General features: G+C 35.6%; 4 protein-coding genes and 1 non-coding gene across 6 annotated transcripts; 4 read left to right on the top strand and 1 right to left on the bottom strand.

Annotated features, from left to right (window-relative positions):
• Nucleotides 1,383–5,201, top strand: LOC18592028. 2 transcript variants are annotated; one of them, XM_007018509.2, is made up of 9 exons: nucleotides 1,383–1,660; nucleotides 1,758–1,984; nucleotides 2,117–2,213; nucleotides 2,303–2,380; nucleotides 3,079–3,299; nucleotides 3,391–3,460; nucleotides 3,562–3,877; nucleotides 3,951–4,643; nucleotides 4,833–5,201. In XM_007018509.2, exons 1-8 carry the CDS (start codon nucleotides 1,558–1,560, stop codon nucleotides 4,027–4,029), a joined length of 1,191 nt encoding a protein of 396 aa, XP_007018571.2. In that variant the 5' UTR covers nucleotides 1,383–1,557; the 3' UTR covers nucleotides 4,030–4,643; nucleotides 4,833–5,201. The 2 variants fall into 2 exon arrangements, with proteins under 2 accessions (XP_007018571.2, XP_007018572.2); XM_007018510.2 differs by having other exon boundaries at nucleotides 1,398–1,664.
• Nucleotides 2,506–2,578, bottom strand: TRNAR-CCU. Its single transcript has one exon. It is a non-coding gene; the product is annotated as a tRNA-Arg (tRNA).
• LOC18592027 (isoflavone 3'-hydroxylase) lies at nucleotides 7,227–9,016 on the top strand. Its single transcript, XM_018126191.1, has 2 exons — nucleotides 7,227–8,187; nucleotides 8,323–9,016. Exons 1-2 carry the CDS (start codon nucleotides 7,291–7,293, stop codon nucleotides 8,941–8,943), a joined length of 1,518 nt encoding a protein of 505 aa, XP_017981680.1. The 5' UTR covers nucleotides 7,227–7,290; the 3' UTR covers nucleotides 8,944–9,016.
• LOC18592026 (cytochrome P450 81D11) lies at nucleotides 11,619–13,378 on the top strand. The gene is made up of 2 exons (XM_018125616.1): nucleotides 11,619–12,497; nucleotides 12,671–13,378. Exons 1-2 carry the CDS (start codon nucleotides 11,619–11,621, stop codon nucleotides 13,289–13,291), a joined length of 1,500 nt encoding a protein of 499 aa, XP_017981105.1. The 3' UTR covers nucleotides 13,292–13,378.
• LOC18592025 (cytochrome P450 81E8) lies at nucleotides 15,362–18,056 on the top strand. Its single transcript, XM_018125437.1, has 2 exons — nucleotides 15,362–16,357; nucleotides 17,232–18,056. The coding sequence occupies exons 1-2, from the start codon at nucleotides 15,482–15,484 to the stop codon at nucleotides 17,850–17,852; spliced, it is 1,497 nt and encodes a 498-aa protein (XP_017980926.1). The 5' UTR covers nucleotides 15,362–15,481; the 3' UTR covers nucleotides 17,853–18,056.

Below are 18,755 nucleotides of genomic sequence, written 5' to 3'. Positions count from 1 at the left end.
GCACCAAATTTTCATTGACATTTGTTGTGTAAAGGCTAACATGCAATTGTCCTTGCAGCAACCTCTGTTGAATAAAGGATTAAAGATAATGCAGCTTTTGTTTCTTATTGTGATCTTGCAAATGTTGTAAATGTAGCTCTTATCGGGCTGTCTGTGGCATCATAAGGATTTGCATTCTTGGCGGGCCTGAAGCTGTACATTATATGGGCCTCATGTGAATGATGCCCAGTCGGCTGTCCTCAGTCCAAGAAAAATGGGTCAAATGTTCTCCCTAGAGCTGCAATTATGCCCATTTTTTTATGTGCGCTTTATTTACAGTTTGGCATTCACAATCTTAGACCAGAGGATTTACAAAGCATAACTTCTTTAAAATACAGTAGAAAACCTTCCCCTATTATTATCACCATTTCCATCTTCCATTCAATAGAAATCATACAAATATATTACTCAATTTGAACTCAAATCTCAGTTGCAGTCACAAGTATATTAAAATCTCCATATATACCCATTACCCAAGTCGACATAAATCCAAATAAAAAATGCAGCAACCTCTTGGTAGTTTATGTGATTGGGCTCTAAAATTTAAAAACAAAGGAAAGAAAGGTTGAAATGAAGGAGGTTTAGGCATCTTGAGTACTGCTTTAGAGCAAAGAGGTGAAGGAAGACGGAGACCCATTGGCATTGCGAAACCGTCACCAGTAAGCCCAACGGCGATGGTGGGGGAAGCACGGTGAGGGAGATGAGTGATGTGAGAAATAGCCTGTTGAGAGAGAAACGAGTGGAGGCGCGCCTTGAGGGAGAAAGAAAGGACGAGCACAGAAGGGGGAGCCACCGGCGAAGGGAAAGGGCGTGGGGGTTGGCCGGTTGCTGGTATTGGGTGAAGAAGGTTGGGGGTTTAGGTGCAAAGGTAAAGGACCTTTGGCTATTGGAAATGACTTCCAACAACTATTTTCCTTGACTTTTGACCTTTTTGATGCTGACCGGATGTCCATTTCTGATTGATCATGTCAATTTTTGACGGTCGAACATTCAAAAAAGGAAGAAAAAGACTTCCATGAACTATTTTCCTGCAGAATTTCAGCATGTCTGACTGGAAGGTACAAATGTACCATCTATCTACTTAGTTTATAATCAAGTTTTTAATTAGATGAAGTGCTTCCAAAACGTTTACCAAAAAACTTCTCATAAAACAAAAAGAAGCGCTTCCAAAACTGTAGAAAATCGTAGTAATTATTTTGTTAACCCAACGCCTTATTTCACTCTTTTTGGACAGGGGGTGAACTTGTTAAAACAAGCAACGAAGTTCTTAAAAACTTCTTAGTAAGGACAAGAGGGGTTTTAAGGCGGAGATAAGACCACCAATCAGGCATTCACCATTAATTGAAACCTAACGTTCAAAATAACTTGCCATTCAATTCCCGGCCAATCACAAACGAAACGGTTAGTTGTGGTACCACGAAAACCTACTAGTCTTCTCTACCATGTCTCTCCCCTCTGATCTATTGCTTCTTGCCACATCTCTCTCTCGCTCTCTCTCTCGGTATCCACAGAGCAAACATGTACAGGCCAGGGCTCTTACCGGCTTCCAGCAATGCTCAACATCAACGGTGGCGAGAGACTTGGGCACGACTGCTAGCTCCTTTGACTTTATGGATATGTGGCATGTAATTCTTTCACATGTTTTGCAATTGTCTAGTTTCCCTGACCTTTGGGTCTGAAACAAAGCATTTCTTTTTTTTTTTTTTTGGGTTTTGCAGTGTCAGTAAGCCTCCGATATGGCTACTATGCGGATTGCCGTATGGTGCTTGGGCCAAGCTCTTCTCGATTGATGAAGGCTACTTCTCTGTTTGTAGAACAGGTTGAAGTTAGAGATGATAACGGGAAAGGGGCTCTTCTTTTTGGGTTCTCCGAGAAGCCAGAATTAAACGGGGAAGCCAATTGGAGCTCTTCAAATTATTTGATTGTTGGATCATATGGCCGCAAGGTAACATAAGATTTTTTGAATTTGAGTTGTTACAGTTTCTATCAGCTTCTATAATAATGCTTTCTAAATTTTTACCAATTGAGGTTTGAGTTTAAGTAGATTGTTTTGATAAGATTGAAAATTAAATTTCAGGGATACTATTTGTGGTTGAACAAGGGTTCTAGAATCTGCATAAGATGGGCAACTCAAACCAGTAGATTAGACAAAATTGAAGTGATTATGATGAAAGGTGGTTGTCTTGGTTTCTCTTTTTTTTGAGTTCAGTTTAGTCCCTCTGGAACTTGGATTAGAACTTAGAACATGCCCGTGTTTCTGCAGGAGAAAGAAAACGTGAAACATTGCTGCCAAACCTTTCGACTTCCTTTGATGCCCTTTTCCTGAATGAGTCAATGAATGGTAACCCATTCTTTCCTTTTCTATCAATTTCAAACAAAATAAATGATTGCTATAAATGATGTTTGAGTCTATCCAGTCCTATCCTCCATTTTCATTTCAAAATTATTGATTATGTTTTATAAGTACGCGCCAGGTAGGGGTCGAACCTACGACCTTCTGCTTAGGAAACAGACGCTCTATCCACTGAGCTACAGGCGCTTTGTCAATCATGTGATAATGATTTGTTTTATTGCATTTGAAATTGGGAAAGCAGTCTATCTTAGGATTTTTTTTGCTTTATCTTAGCAACTGAAAATAATTTTGTTTGCTAGGTCTTAGGTTTTAACAGAGAATTTTATTCCCAACTGGTATTTGAATGGTGCGACAGCTACTCCTTTTCAAATGCTCATATTGATTAATAAAAATTACTTTGCATTTCACATTTTCCATCCAAGTGTAGTTATGTTCTACTTTTGTCTTCAAATTTGTTCAAAAAGCATAGTAGAAACAAAAGGAATGCTAATCTGAGATCCAGAACCAGCATTAACCAGAAAGGATGCTAACAATACAAGTAATTTTATGAGCATGGATTGCAAAACCATGAAAAATGCACCAATGCAGCAACCTTCTCGTAGAAGAGTTTCAGATAGATTAGAGTGTTGATAGAATCAAGAAATGATGTTCATACAGTTCCGAACAATTTTTTTTTATTTACTCAGGTAAAGAGGCGGAGTACACCATTGAGGAAGATGACAAGTACTATGTTAGTGTGGTTAGCTCGAATCCGAGAAGCATAATAATGACATTCAGTTTAAATGTTACATCAAAGGTTTATGATTTAACTAAAGCTAGCAACATGTGTTCAACACTAAATGGATCATGCCGGCTCAAACTTCTGTTTCCTGACACTCAGTATGTCATAGTTTCAACACCTGACAATGTAAGGCCTCAACCCTTTTGTACTTCAATTAACTTTTTCAAATCATTAACGAATTTCTCCTGAACATTAGGCAATGAAATTAATTTTTCAGGGTGACCTTGCTGGATCATACATTGAGCTATCTTTTGTTGCTCGTGTTATTACTTACATAGCAATTTTAGGTACTATATTCAAGTGCAGACCTGAAACTTAATTTGTTGTTCTCTCTGTTTCGAAATTGCTTTTAACTGCTTTGGTGGCCTAATAGATTTGTCATCTGTAGGTTTTTTCATCATTATCATTTTCCTGGTGCTGAAATACCTTGGAGCATGTGATACTGAGACAACAGTAGTTGATACCGCAGTTAGGGAAATATCCTGGAGGACTGAGACTGAACCTATATTGCCAGAGAAAACTGTTCACCTGACCTATGGAACGACAGCAGAGGAAGACAATGATGATGCTGAAACAGGATCCTCTAGTAGCTCTTCAGAGGATTTATATGATGCAAAATTATGTGTAATATGCTATGACGATCAACGTAACTGCTTCTTCGTTCCTTGTGGCCACTGTGCCACTTGCTATGATTGTGCTCAAAGGTACAAATTGGAAAAAGTTCCTCTCTACAACATAATGATTCTCTTAAAACTTTCACTAACAAAAATTTTGCAGGATTATGGAGGAGGATAACAAGATGTGTCCAATATGTCGAAGACTCATTCACAAAGCAAGAAGATTATTTAGTCCCTAGGAGCTAATGAAATGGGATTGTAAATTCATGTTTGCATTGTCACTACGGAGAGAGGTAGAGTCTTGCCCATGGTAAATGGAGTGCCGTTTTGGCTTTTTGTGATTGCTCGGCCTTTATGCAAATAATACCTCCCAAAGTTTATATTTCTCAGTCAAGCAGTATGGAGAATATATTGGCTTTAGCAGTTTGTATTTGTTTTGGTAGCCAGAGCCAGCTCCCTTCTCATATCTTTATCACTTGAGAAGGGCATAGTCGTGTGTTAGTAAATGAATATAATGTGATTGTCGTATCATTCTTATCCATTTGTTCTCAGAAAAGATTGTGAAGCAGGCAGGACGATATCCATTTCTAGACTGGATTCAGTCACTTACATAGGACTTGGTGAACAGGTTCAACTTCCTGTCCTCTTGTTTATGGGAAATGAAAGAAGTCAGTAATATAGATGACAATGTAACATGATACCAAAAATTTCCTCACAAATGGTGACTAGTGAAGGATATATAGATCGAAACCTTCTAGAATACATGTCCTTTGCTTTGAACGACTTCTTCACTTCGTAGGCCAAAAAGTGTTTGTCCCCATGGTGAAAATACGCGTTTGCTTTGCAGCACCAGGTAATTTGCTTAAAGATTACTGATGAACTTGTTTATCTTATTATCTTCAACGATCTTACAAATATGATGACTGCACTGAGGTGACATGTACCTATGGATTCTAATTTTCTATTCATGCTGAGTTGATGCACGCACTGCTTGACTAGAATAATATGATGTTGATTGTTAACAAGAAAATTATAATTGTAGGCTTCAGTACTTTGAACTCGACAGAGGATGTACCCAAGGCAGGTGAAGCATCTTCTAATGTTTTGTGAAGGTTGATGTCATTAGGCCCTTTGAACCACATTGCTCCTCTGAAAATACAATGACGAAATTCATATTTCTTCCATCACTATGTTGAATTATTTTGCTATTTTAGGTTGGATGAGTCCCTGACTTTACAAGAAAAGAAATATCAAGGTAGAAGATACAAAAACAGAGTCATGGCTTTTGTAATATTTTTTGAGAAAGACCTATCCTAATGCAAACTCAAAGTTATGTTTGTCATCTACCACAGGTTAATTTCTCATCGTGTACTAGACTTTATGACTATCATGAATCAAATTTTGACCTTTCCATGGTTTTTTTTTTTTTTTATCTGCGTTTGGAAACACGTCTTAATCTTCAATTACAATCAATTTGGAACCATAAATGTTTGCTTTCGCAACATCAGCAGTAAAAAGATTTATGGCAGTAGCGAACAGAATCCAAGGGCGGCAACATCCTAGCATATTCTTTATGCAATTTTCCAACAGTTTTGGCGAGGCTAGGCTACTTGTTGGACGGATAAATTGGAACGGTAGCTCGTCCCCGAAAAATTCACCATTTAGATGATCCTAGACGTTTTCAAATATATTCGACAAAATTAAAAAAGAAGGACAATTAATTCCCTATGGATAGGTATATATCATTTGGCGCCTTTTCGCTTAGCGGCTCGCTCGAAATGCGGTTTTTACTTTTGCATTAATATCATTTAGTTAAATTACCACTTATCAACAGGTAAAACTGAATAATTGGGTGATCTATTATATTTAAATATCAAATTAATCAAATAGTTTTAAAAAATCGATCAAAATTAATTAAACATAAAGAAAAATCAAATCGATTAAATATCAAATTGGTTCGATTAGTTCAATTTTAAATCAATAGATTCAAATTTTATTTTATTTTATTTTTTTTATGAATGACAATATTAAAATTTATAAACTTCATTCATAATTATAAAATATATAAATAATGTAAACATAAAAAAATGACGTTTGTTCCTTCATTCATATAATTTTGCCTTTTTATATAAACTATCAAATTAATATTTAATATTCAACATAATAAAAAATTAAAGATAATAAAATTAACATCCACAAAATAAAATTATCTAACATAAGATCATTAACCATCATAAATTAGATCTTGCAATTCGTGTTTTCGTGTCGTAAATGTGTCAAACACGATTGAATAAGAAACACTTTAAGGCTAAATACGAACAGACACGTTTAATATTCGTATCTTAAATTTAAAACACGTATACTTATATGTTTAATAAATATGTAACACGACACGATACGATTAACACGTTTATTATACGTGTCAATATACGACACGACACGATTAAATAAAAATATTTACAATTAAATATAATTTTATTATTTGAATTTAAAATCTATAATTATAAAGTAATTATAACAAAACAAAAATAATAATAATATCAAATATAATAAAATTTGACATAAATAACATATATAAAATTCATTATCATATAATATGATAAAATACATTATTAACATCTAACCTTCAAATACTAATAATATAAAAAATCATTCATAATTTCAATCGTAATAATNTATTTAATTATTAATTTTTAATAGGTTAATAAACGTGTCATGTATACACGTTTAAACGCGATAATACAATTAAGTAAACGTGTTTTAAACGTATTTGTCATGTCTGACACGTTAAGACATGTAAATTTTTGTGTCTTAACGTGTCAGATATGATTAAACACGAAATACATTAACACTAAACCAAAAGTTTGTTTAACTCATGTCTTTCATGCTGTGTTAATGTGTCATATCCAAAATTATCAGGTCTATATAATAAATTATCAATTTGAATCTCCTTTATGACTTGGCTTTTCACATTCACTTAAATAAGCTATCTAACAATTAAAAAAATAAAAATATAATTAGTATAAATCTTTTTTAATAACAATGTAAAAGAAAATTAAAAATTAAAAATAAAAAATTATGTCAAAAGTTATCAATTGAAGTGTGAAAAATGCATTTTTAACCTCTGTACTCATAAAATGGAATTCACAATCTCAATCTTTGACATATCTAAAATGCATAAATAAAAAAAATAAAAAATAAGAATTAAAAAAAGAAAAATATTAAATGTATATCATATTTTATATAAATTTAAAAAAATATATGTAATTAGTTTAATTTTTTGGTCTATTTAGTCTAAAAATTTTAAAAAATCAATTGAATTAAATATTTTGGATCAATTGACTTAATAAATTAATTAAATCGAATTATTTTACTTAAATGGTATTTAATTTGAATGAATGATTTAACTAGCAATTCTTTTATAAACGATCCTATCTTGTTCAGGATCCCCACCCACAACCAAGCTCTTTCTACTGTCAGGGCAGCATCTAATCTTATCAATGGAAGCCTCGATCTTCTACTACGTTGTATTCTTCCTCTTCCTGTACTTTCTTACCAAACGATTGCTCCAAGACAAAGGACTCCCACCAAGCCCTGCTCTTTCTCTTCCCATTATAGGCCATCTCCATCTCATCAAAAGGCCCCTCCATCGCACCCTTGCTAAACTTTCCCAGCAACATGGTCCTGTACTCTTCTTTCATTTCGGATCTCGCCCTGTCGTTGTTGTGTCTTCTCCATCTGCTGCAGAAGAGTGTTTCACCAAAAATGATGTAATATTTGCAAACCGCCCCCGTCTTCTCGCTGGAAAACACCTTGGTTATGATTATACTACCCTTCTTTGGGCCTCGTATGGCGATCACTGGAGAAACTTGAGGCGTATGGCCTCTCTCGAAATCTTGTCATCTAATCGTGTTCAAAAAAATCTTGGGATACGTATGGATGAAGTCAGGTCTTTGATTCTCAGGCTTTATAGGAGTTCAAACGGCGGTGGGTTTCAGGTTGTGGAGATGAAATCGATACTTTTCGAGTTGGCTCTTAATGTTATGATGAGGATGACTGCGGGGAAGAGGTATTTCAGAGAAGGAGACGAAGAGTTGGAGGAAGAAAGAAAGTTTAAAGAAATTGTGACAGAGGCCATTCAACTGAGTGGAACCACAAATATTGGAGATTTTCTGCCGGTTTTGCAGTGGATCGGATTGAATAAAATTGAGAAGAAGCTATCAATATTACAAATGAAGAGGGATGGATTCATGCAAAATTTGATTGAAGAGCGCAGAAAATCAGTAACGGATTCATATTCTGAAAAAAGAAGCAAGACTCTGGTTGATGTTGTGTTATCCCTGCAGGAAACTGATCCTGAATATTACACAGATAATATGATCAGAGGCCTGATTCAAGTAAGCTTTCTCTTTTTTCTCTCTTTATCTATCCATTTAAATTACAAGTCTTCTTCTTCCTTGTAGAATCCAAGATCGGGTTTCCTCTAATTTTTCTTATGGATCCTTGAAGAAGGTTTATTTCTTTGTATCTAGGTAATGTTAGCAGCAGGGACTGACACTTCAGCAGGGACCCTGGAATGGGCGCTGTCGCTCTTGCTGAACAACCCAAAAACTCTTATGAAAGCCCGGGAAGAAATAGACATTGAAGTTGGGCAAAGCAGGCTGATCGAGGAATCAGATCTTGGCAAACTCCCATACCTCCATGGCATCATAAACGAGATACTAAGAATGTGTCCCGTTACCCCCCTACTGGTACCACACGAATCATCCGAAGAATGTACAGTGGGAGGTTTTCATGTCCCACGTGGCACAATGCTATTGGTTAACGTTTGGGCTATGCAGAGTGATCCTGTATTGTGGGAAAAGCCCACTGAATTTAAGCCCGAGAGGTTCCATGGGTTAGAAGCAGAGAAGAATGGGTTCAGGTTTTGGCCCTTTGGGACAGGCCGGAGGAGGTGTCCAGGAGAGGGCTTGGCGATGCGTATGGTTCCATTCGCATTGGGCTCTCTGATTCAATGCTTTGAGTGGGAGAGAATTGGTGAGGAGATGGTAGACATGACTGAAGGGAATGGGCTCACCATGCCCAAGGCTCAGCCCTTGGTTGCAAGGTGTAGGCCACGCCCAGCCATGATGAACCTCCTCTCTCAACTTTAAGATTTCTTTTTTCTTTTTGCCAAGAAAAAGAAATCTCAACTTCAACACGAATAATTATTATAATTGTCATGTGATTATTGAATACAAATTTCTTTTGATATATTTCAAGATATTCAAAGGAAAAAGATTGTTCAAATTTAAAATTTTAAATTTCTTCCAGACAAATAATAATCATTATGTCAAAGTTAAATTGTTTTTGTTATTTAACGTATCAAATTAGTCTAAAATCTGATTAGACTATTAAACTATATCTTATTCCTTGTGGCAAATGGGTTAAAGTGATAAAAGGAATGAAAAACTCAAGAGGTTTTAGTTTAAAACTCCTATACGGGAGAGTACGTATCTAGTTAAAGGAAAAATGGATTTCTAATGTCCTTTTGAATATATTTACAAGCTCCATTAATTTCAGCTAGGATTGTCTTGAATAATGCTACAAGTCTAAAAGCGAATAGAGTTAGGCAAGCTATATAGATCATAATTATGTATGTAGAAAATTATAATGATTCTTTGGCTCCATTGGGGAGGCAAGAATATCGGTTTTTGAAACTATTCTTAAGTTTTTCATACATTCGTTGCTCCCCAAGTATCCATCCGATTAGTCTGATTATTTTAATATTGAAGTATAATTATAATTTCAATTGTCATTTTTTTATGTCTTATTAATATTTTAAATGAAATTTATGCAAATTAACAAATATGCAAGATATTTCTATTTTTTTTGTTTTTTTATTTAATTTGATTGTTTTTAGCTGACAATATTTTCATGAATTCCATTGAAATAACATGACCTAAATTTTGCTTATTCATTACAAGTACTTTTTTGGTTTGACAGATACAGAAATTCAAGAATGTACCTGTGGTGCAAAATCAAGAAGTAATATCAGCAATTTAACATTAAAAAGATAGCATCCTGGTAGAATGCTTGCAGGTGACTCGTTGTAGCAGAGAAGCGAACAAGGTAGCTCAGATGGACAAGAAGATACCATATGATCAGATTATATGGCACAATATTGATGATATGTCTGTACAAGTGCAATATATTCTTAGATAAAAAATGTGTGAGTTCAACGAAGGGTGATTAGAGGTATCGTACTTTATGTATTTTGTACTCTATGATAAGGTTTTTAATGAGGCTTTCAAGTCATGTAATAGGGACGGTTGTAATAGGAGGGATTGTTGAGAGGTCTTACGGATATGTAATGTTCTCTATATGTAACTTGGTCTTAGAAATTAATGAAATTCACGTTCTTTTTCAAAAAAAAAATAGTATGCTGGTGTAATTGTTACAGACCAATATTTTCAGCTCAAAAAATATAATATTAGGTAAAGGAAGATCTTTACTCTAATTGATGTGAGCTATGTGAAATTCGTTAAATTAATTTTTTCACTCATAGAGAAAGGGACTTATTTTAACTCAAACTTAATTATCTCAATCTTGATATCTCTCATAAGGGTCTAACATCAATGAATAATTAGGTAAACTCTATTTTACTTGTTACAGACTCATATTTTTAATTCAAAAAATATATTTATATTAATTAAAGAAAAACTCTTATATTTATAACTCAAGATCTCTAACTAAAAGTGTAGTCCATTACAATACAGAAAAATCATTTACATGTAGAGTTTTCTGGTCATACTGTAAGTTCAATAATTTAAGCTGCAATATTTTTTTCTTAAATAATATTGTCATGTTAAACTTTCTTACATAATAATTTATCTTCTATGTGTAATCTAAAGAAAAAAAATCATCTTATACTATAAGTACGTAGTAGTTTGGGAAAAAGCTTAATTAATTAAGTGACCCGGAAATTAGTGAATTTATCCGTTGAAAAGGAAGATAAGCTATATCAAGAGAGACGGGACAGGTCTCAAACTTTGAGCTAATTAAGCCCATGAACTAGGCAAAATTAACTCATATCCCACCGTCAATAACCTTCAAATGTCAACGTTTTGAAGCTGGTACAAATAGTAGTTCCAACTTTCAATGGAGTATAACCATACTTTTGGAGGTAATTCACCCTACTTTAGTGACAACTTCCTAATGCTATCACAGAATGATCAATTGCGAAGAAATCCTTTCTGCAAGCTTTATGTAAACTAGGTAGTTTTTCACTTTTTTCTAATGTTAGAACATTGACCACTAGATTGTACTCTCTTTTGGTTCAAGCCCAATTCGGATAAGATTTATTAAATCCCCTAATATTGCCTTTCTATATTTAGACATCAACCAATCTACCCAATACCATAGGATATAGCTCTGCCTAAGTCAAGGTTCTTAATTTAATGTTCAAAATGGAAATATATTGGCAGGAAAGAACACTATCCTACCATCAAATGATATCATGCAAAAAACAAAATTACACTAGAATGGTTGAAACTTTTGAATAAAACTTCATGAAAGACCAAAATGCCATAATTTTATAGATTGTATGGAATTTACAAAGAATCAACATATCACCCAAACCTATGTAATCAACCTTTTGCAACTTAAACTATATGACAAGTGACATTATTTCTCATTAATTTCTCCATTCAGAAATATGTTCCACGTGGTGAGTTTTAAATTTGTATAAACTTTCCATTATCAAGATCTTCAACTTACTCAACACAAATCATCTTTATATATAGCTTGGATTTCCCAGCCGAACTTGAAATATATACTATCAAGCAACATGTTTTTATACCTCTTCTTCTTTTTAGCCCTTTATGCGGTCAGCACCCACATAATTCACAAGATCCGAAACCTCCCTCCAACCCCATTCCCTGCTTTACCAGTAATTGGTCATCTCCACCTCCTCGAGAAACCTCTCCACCGATCCCTTTCCGAAATCTCCAAACGTCATGGGCCTATTCTTTTGCTCCAATTAGGCTCTCGCTATGTTCTCCATGTGTCATCTCCGTCCATTGCCGAGGAATGCTTAACCAAAAACGATATCATGTTTGCAAATCGCCCTTACCTTTTGGTAGGGAAGCACTTTGGCTACAATCACACCAGCCTTCTTTGGACTCCATACGGTGATCACTGGCGAAACCTAAGGCGGGTGGTGACAGTCGAACTTCTTTCCACCAGGAGTCTTCGGTTGCTCTCTAGCATACGGGGCGACGAGGTCCGGATGCTTGTTCTGGGGCTGTTAAAGAATCAAGGTCAGATCGTGGATATGAGATCAGCATTCTTTGAGCTTATGCTGAATGTAATTATGAGAATGATTGCTGGGAAAAGGTATTACAGTGACAGTGTGGAGGAAGTGGAGGAAGCAAGGACGTTTCATGAAATGGTGAAAGAGACCTTTCATTTGGTTGATGCAACGACTATGGCAGATTTTTTGCCCGTACTGAATTGGTTTCAAAATTATGAGAAGAGAATGATAGCCTTGCAGGAAAAGAGAGATATAATTATGCAGGAGCTAATAGAAGAAAGTAGAAGCAAAATGAGCAATGATGGTGGTTCTCTAGCTGTAGGGAAGAAGAAGACGGTGATTGAAGTGTTGTTATCTCTGCAAAAAAAGGAGCCTGAGAACTATAAGGATGAGATTATCAGAAGCATTATGATGGTAAGATCAAATAATTAATCCCTCTGCACTGGGCTTAGAAGAAAGATTAACGCTTTGGTTTAAGTTGATGTAGTTTGACTTGACATTTGAAGAGCCACGGTCCATGGTTTACTTCAGATTGTGAATATAATAGAGGGAATTGGTTCCTGAATTTTTGTTTCTTGAATGTACAGGTTTTGCTAAATGCCGGAACCGAGACTTCATCGGGGACAATGGAGTGGGCAATGTCTCTTCTGCTGAACAATCCAGAAGTTTTGAAGAAGGCACAGATGGAAATTGATAATGTTGTTGGACATGATCGCATGATGGATGAATCAGATTTGGCGAAGCTTCCTTACCTTCATTGCATCATATGTGAGACGATGCGGATGTACCCAGTAACTCCACTGTTGCTGCCTCATGAGTCATCCAAAGAATGCATGGTTGGAGGACACCGAGTACCGCGAGGAACAACGTTATTAGTTAACATGTGGGCCATACAGAACGATCCTAACATTTGGGAGGAGCCCACAAAATTCAAGCCTGAGAGATTTGGTGGCTTTGAAGGGCCTAGAGTTGGTTTCAAGTTACTGCCGTTTGGGTCAGGGAGGAGAAGCTGTCCTGGAGAGGGACTGGCGAAAAGCATGGTTGGGCTGACATTGGGTTCACTAATTCAATGTTTTGAGTGGGAGAGAACTAGTGAAGAGATGGTGGACATGACCCAAGGGAGTGGACTCACCATGCCCAAGGAACGGGCTTTGCATGCCAAGTGTCGGCCTCGTCAAGCAATGATGAACATGCTTTCTCGATCATGAGCTACCTCGTCACCGACTCTATCCCACCAAAAATAAAGCTTAATATCTAAAGATCTCCAGCCAAGCAGCTACTCTGGAGTTGTGTTAGTTCACTCCAGTATAATGCAGTTAGAGAATAAACCTTTCATATGAGAGCGACAGATGCGTAACTAATGATAAAAAATAGACTGCTATCTGCACTTCGATAACAAGAACGCATATATATATCAATTTTTTTCAAAAATACCTCCCATACATAAAATGTTTTTAAAAGTAGTTTTTTTTATTTTAACTATTTTTAATTAAGAAAAATTAATTTTAGATAAAATTACCCTTAATGAAACCAATTCATATGTTTAGATCCGTACCTCAAACTTACTTATATCTTTTAAGCTTTTTACGTTAAAACATTTTTCTCTAGAGTACTCTTTGACAAAAAAAAAACCTTTATGTATATTGAGTATTTTGAAGTTATTTTTTATACATAAAGTAAAACTTTTAAGCGTTTTGATTTTATTAAATGAAATTCAATAGTTTTGATGGTTTTTAGGTATTGCGTAATCAATTTTTGGACATTACATAATTAGTTTTTAAATATTACGTTATTAATTTTTAAGTATTGTATGACTGATTTTTAAATATTACGTGACTGGTTAATATGAGATTATTTGACTGGTAGATAGACATTGCGTGACTACTTAGTAAGGCATTGCATTACTAATTTTTAAATATTATGTGACTTAGACATTACCTAAAAATTAGTCGTAATACTTAAAAACCAATCACGTAATACCTAAAATTAGTCACTTAATGCCTAAAAATCAGTTTCGTAATATCTAAAAATCAATCTCGAAATATCTAAAAACTAGTGACACAATGTTTAACAATCAGTAGTGCAATACCTAATAACTAATTAATTTGCCTGCTATCAGCCAAGTTTAAGTTATCAAAGTCATATAGTGTTTTAATTTATAGATATGTCTAATTAATTTTAACTCTTTAACTTTGAGATTTTATAAATAAACTGACAAAATTAAGAATCTAAAACACATACCTTGATATCATCTCTTTGGGATGACGAAAAAGAGCTAAATTGTAAGATAAATAGTATTTGGCAAGAGAGGAAAATCAAGATTTAATTTTGAAATTTTTATCTAAATGGCGGGATGGAGAAAATCAAAATCATTTTAATTTGTTTGAAATTGTTTAAAGGGTATTTTTGTCGAATCATGTCAAAAATTGATTAAAAATAGTTAAAATTATAATAAAAAGTATTTTTGAATTGAGTTTATGACGAGGTTTATTTTTTACAGTTATTTCTATATATATCTATACTTGTTTCAATGTCATGCCTTTATTCTTTCCAAACTCCGCTACACAATTCAATATTTTATGCAATAAAGAAATGTCAACCGCCTTCTAATAATTTGTCTCTTCAATTTTGTTAACTAGAATCCAACTTCTTGTCATCACATTCAATTTAATAAACGATTTGATGACATCTGCGATTGATCCCATTTCGCAATGAGAATTGTTGCCCCACTAACAGTGTCGTTGGTAAACATATGTGCGATAGATAATGATCCTATGATTTGGCAAGAGCCTAGAAAGTTAAGCCGAAAAGGTTTGAGGGTTCTGGAGGGACCAAATATGGTTTCAAGTTGATGCAATTTGGGTCAGGAAGGAGCTGTCCTGGGGAAGGATTGGCCGTGCGCGTGGTTTGTTCGACACTGGGGGCATTGACCAATGCTTTGAATGGGAGAGGATTGGTGAGGAGATGGTGGACTTGGCTTTGCTAGTTCTTGAATCTATGAGACTTGATCGGTGCATATGTTTAATTAGTGGAGCATAAATAGAAGAGTGTCCACTTGAGTAATATTTAATTTAAAAAAAAAAAAGAAAGCCCTTGGTTGAGCAATAAATTATTCTTGAAAAAAGATCAATTATGATGCCCATTTAGCGAATTAAAAACCAATCTTTTTGTGGACAGAGATGATTATTAAATGGCCAATGTTAGCATCAAGAGCCATCTAATTCTTTTGAAAATGTCTACATTTGTTTGTTTATTGTGTATGAGACATAATCTTCCTATTCTAGTTGTACATTCAATGCCTTATTTTTCAGGAGAAGACAAAAAGCTTTACAGGAAAAAACTAATTCAACAAAACATAGCATAGACATTGAGAGCAAAACTCCTCCACCGATGCTCCCATGGCAACCTGGTTTCTCTACCTTCCCCTATTCTTAGCTTTGTATGTTTTCACAAAACATTTCCTAAACAAAATCCGAAACTTCCCACCAAGCCCTCTTCCTTGTCTACCCATCATCGGCCACCTCTACCTGCTTAAGAATCCCTTGCATCGAACTCTGACTCAAATTTCAAACAGAAATGGACCCATAGTCCTCCTCCAATTCGGAACTCGTCCAGTTCTTGTGGTCTCATCCCCGTCTGCTGCCGAAGAATGCTTCACCAGAAACGACATCATTTTCGCCAACCGCCCTGGCTTACTTATTGGAAAGCACTTAGGTTACAATCATACCAGCCTAGCTTGGGCCCCCTATGGTGAAAATTGGCGAAATCTTAGACGAATCGCTTCCATTGAGATTTTATCAGCTACCCGCCTCCAGATGCTATCTAGCATACGCAACGATGAGGTGAAGTCTTTGATTCGCAAGCTCTTGGATCATCAAAACCAGCCTGTTGAGTTGAGGACAGCTTTCTTTGAGTTGACTCTCAATATGATGATGGGGATGATAGCAGGAAAGCGATACTACGGGGAGAACTTGGAGGATGTGGAGGAAGCAAGACGGTTCCGAGAGGTACATGTTGAGACTTTCAAGCTAAGTGCCAAAATAAATATTGGAGATTTTTTGCCTTGGATTAAGTCTAGAGAATTGGAGAGGAAGTTGATAGAGTGTCAAAGCAAAAGAGACAAGTTCATGCAGGATTTGATAGAACAGCATAAAAGAAGAATGAGGAATAACTGTGATCGAATGAGGAAAAAGACATTGATTGAGGTTTTGGTATCGCTGCAAGAATCAGAACCCGAGTATTACACGGATCAGATGATTAGAGCCCTCGTACTTGTAAGATCTAAGTTCTCTTCCTTGTTTCCTTAGTTGCTGGAAAGTACTCACAGTTAGTATGATATATGAATCTGCCAAATGTTTATCTTCTTGAGCAATTTCCCTCGTATACAGGAATATAATTCGTAATTACTATATTTAACTCTGAATTAATCAATTAAACCTAATGACTCAGAAGTTCACATCTTGATTTTAGCTTTTTCTCTAATAAGGATGGAAGATTTGGGTAAGATAATTTCCCCCAAATCCATAGAATAGAACATAGAGGCTGGAAGCAGATAATGAAAACCATATATCCAATATATTTCCCCTTTAGAAGAATTTGTGGCTCAATGGTAAGACCCTCTTAGTGCACTTCCCTGAACCCTATACATATATAGATATAACTTAATTAGAAAAAAGAGATTCAACCTTTCAGATTTTTCAATAAATAGTCAAATAAAATTTCAAAATCATTTCATTGGTGTCTCAACGAGCTTTATATATATATAACTTAATTAGAGAAAAACAATTCAACTTTCAGATTTTCAATGAATAATCAAATAAAATTTCAAGATCATTTCATTAGTGCCTCTACGAGTTGGGGTGGATCTATCCTGTCCTCCATGGATAAGTAACAATCTTGAAAAAAAAAATGAAAACCTTTCAGATTTTTCAAAGCAAAATTGTGGTTAATGTACCTCAATCAGAAGTTATTATCTTGATCAAGAACAACCTTTGTCGATGTCTTTTATAATACAATGATTTCCATAGGTTCTGTTGTTGGCAGGAACAGATATTACTGTTTAAATTGTGCCTCAAGCAGAACTTACAGTCTTGATCAAGCACAATCTTTGTCAATGTCTTTAATTTACTAATACTAGGATTTGCATAGGTTCTGTTGTTGGCAGGAACAGATACTACTGTCAATACAATGGAGTGGGCATTTTCTCTTTTGCTTAACCACCGTGAAGTACTTGAAAAGGCTCAAGCGGAAATCGCAAATAGAGTGGGACATTGCCGTCTAATTGATGAGTCCGACCTAGCCCAACTTCCTTACCTCCACTGCATCATCAATGAAACATTGCGCATGTACTCACCGGCGCCACTGCTGCTACCCCATGAATCATCCGAGGAGTGCGTGCTAGGTGGTTTTCGTATTCCACTTGGCACAACACTATTGGTGAATGTGTGGGCCATACAAAATGACCCTAAGCTTTGGACGAACCCAACAAGATTCATGCCAGAGAGGTTTGAAGATCTAGAGGGCACGAGAGATGGGTTCAGGTTGATGCCATTTGGGTCAGGGAGACGGGGCTGTCCTGGAGAAAGCCTGGGACTGAGAATGGTTGGATTAACGCTAGGGTCATTGATCCAGTGCTTTGAGTGGTCTAGGATTAGTGACGACCTGGTGGACATGACGGAAGCAACAGGGTTTACCATGCGCAAAGCTCAGCTCCTACATGCTAAATGCAAGCCATGCCCTGCCATGCTAAAACTAGTTTCTCGAATTTGAACCGAGTTGGGCCACTTGGCCCCTAGTTTTTTGCGTCTTCCCGTATTCCCACGAGACTCGTGCTCTATTATAGCACTCTACTCGTTCGTTCGGCTGTGTCGGATATTGGCTTGAACATAAAATAGCCCCAAATGTCAACCATCCTGACCCATTTTAAACATTGGATTTCATCCTTGTTAAATCAACAATTGAGAGCAAATTAGCAAAGCGATATTCTTCTATCATCTTCTTTATGAAATGAACCAAGTAAGAGCGACCTGATGCAAGAAACCACACGAGAATATATAACAATCTATCGAAAGCCAGATGTTTATGTACAAAAATACACGTTGCTTTCACTTGTAATTTTCAATTTTAAGATGCTAACAGACAACCAAGAAACATGAGCTACTTTTAGCGCTTTCTTTCAGTTCTTAGCTTTTGCACAATTGCAAAAACAGGATCCATGCTGATAAAGGAAAAGAGGGAATCAACTGACAACAATATAAAAGAAGAATGAATGCGTTCCACTCGCTCAACCTTTTTCGATTTATCAGTCCAAGTGGCTATGGTTTGAGATGCCACAGCAGTGAAGCCCAAAGCAAGCATATGCAATTTCTGTGGCACTTTTTTTTTTTTAATAGGCTCATAGACTTGGGAATTTCTTTTCAATTATACTATAAATTCTCATCTTCATATTCATAGCAACAATCATTGAATGGAAGAAGCAAAGACGTTGGTCAGGATCAAATTATAATATAATAGCCAACTCATTTCGTGATATAGATAATGAGAATCTGAACAATATATATATATATATATATATATATATATATATATATGTTTTTTTGAAAATGTTTGCAATTCAAACTCCGAACTGTTGCATCACTATATTGCGCCATATGGCTTGTTTCCTTAACCATC

This window comes from Theobroma cacao, chromosome 8 (assembly GCF_000208745.1).
Source record: "Theobroma cacao cultivar B97-61/B2 chromosome 8, Criollo_cocoa_genome_V2, whole genome shotgun sequence".
Classification (NCBI taxonomy): Eukaryota; Viridiplantae; Streptophyta; class Magnoliopsida; order Malvales; family Malvaceae; genus Theobroma; species Theobroma cacao.
Note: the sequence above shows the minus strand (reverse complement) of the source record. Positions and strands in the feature narration are given on the sequence as shown.